At 44.8% G+C, this 1,427-nt stretch overlaps 1 protein-coding gene across 4 annotated transcripts in view; it reads right to left on the bottom strand.

Annotated features, from left to right (window-relative positions):
- The window catches only part of ACSL1 (acyl-CoA synthetase long chain family member 1), a 71,677-nt gene that overhangs the window by 22,155 nt on the left and 48,095 nt on the right, over positions 1 to 1,427 (bottom strand). For all 4 annotated transcript variants that reach the window (XM_023514877.1, XM_023514878.1, XM_003792781.3 and 1 more), the window contains exons 6-7: positions 504 to 603; positions 118 to 296 (exon numbers count right to left, since the gene is read on the bottom strand). In XM_023514877.1, coding sequence (XP_023370645.1) covers positions 118 to 296; positions 504 to 603 — 279 coding nt within the window. The remainder of the gene's footprint in view (positions 1 to 117; positions 297 to 503; positions 604 to 1,427) is intronic.

Raw genomic sequence — 1,427 nt, 5'->3', positions numbered from 1 at the left:
TTATGGTTTGCTGAGGTCCCTGGCCAGAGTTGGGATCGCTGGTGGCACTGAACAACACATGTGGGCTAAAATGACCTAAGGGAACCTCCGAAGGGTGTGCAGGGCAGAATGACTCACCTCCATTGCCTTCATGCTGGTAACTTCCACTCCACACTTCTTGCCTCGTTCCACCAGCTCACTACCAAAGGTGTCCATGAGAACTATGATTTTGAGGCATGGTGTTAACTTATTTTCTATACCTTCTAATAAGAGTCTGGCCTTCTCTGGTTTGTCAACAAAAATCAGAGAGAGTTCAGCTGTAAATGAAGACATACAATGAAGAATGAACACTGGGTGTTAAACCATGACTCTGTAATATCTGACATGAGGATATTTCAAGTACTACATTCTCTGAACCGAAAGGTAGATACATATTTAAACATAAAGCCAAATATAAGCAAATGGAAAGTTACTGACCCTGATCAATAATGAATCCAAGGTTCAAGTGAGGATCACAGACGTACCTTTGTTGACTATGTAGGTGATGGCTTCAGTCCCCAGGGTATCGTACAAGGGAACAACCACCATGGAGTAGGCAAAGCATCCCTGCTCAATAATCACCCACTGCACAAACAGAAAAGGTGGGACAAGGGGGGGAATGAGATGTCACAGTGGAAACAATCCAAGAACATACTCTAAAAGAGATGCAAAGTGAAAACATTTGACATAACAAAATCAATATTTTGTGTATCTGCTCCTCTGTGCCAGGTGCCATGAGAAATTTATCTTGATTACAAAACATGTGCCCCCTTCTTAAAAAGAAAATCTGCCTGAAGAACTGATGGAAACTGATGTGAAAAGATAACGAACAATACAAGAAAGGCTAATTCAGAGATAGGAGAGGCCACTATGGGCTGAGGTGGCTGCAGATGCCCTTGAGGGAGGAAACTTTTGGACAGAAAGAGAGGTAAGAAGATTCCAACAGAGAAACTACAGGACCAGCAGAGGGTGAGGAGGCTCAGTGAGGGAGGGATCTGGCTGGTAGGGAGGGCTCCAGCTAGGAGGTGGGAAGCAGCCACTGAAGGTTTCCAGGAAAAGCCATGACTGTGGGGTGCAGGGAGGGTCAGTCCACTACAGGGTCCTCTCCCTGGAAACAGGGGGAAGTGAACGACATACTTGTCAAATAGGAAAATTGTTTTGGCAAGATCTTCCCAGAAAAGCAATGAAGAAAAGGAGAAACTGGTCCTCTTACCACATATAAAGATGTGGTAAGATGTGTCTATGCTCATCTGTTGCATGGCCACTGACCAGATACAGGAAAAATGTGGCAAGATCCTGTTTACACTTACAATCCCTCAGGGATCCAGAGTTTTGGGCTGCACTTTTCAAACCAATTCACCTGCAGAACCTTGACACACAGCACAGATAAAGGGAGCAGAGCCCACTCA

Source organism: Otolemur garnettii, unplaced genomic scaffold, assembly GCF_000181295.1.
Source record: "Otolemur garnettii isolate 467f Iridium unplaced genomic scaffold, OtoGar3 scaffold00061, whole genome shotgun sequence".
NCBI lineage: Eukaryota > Metazoa > Chordata > Mammalia > Primates > Galagidae > Otolemur > Otolemur garnettii.
This window is presented reverse-complemented; position numbering and strand designations above follow the sequence as displayed.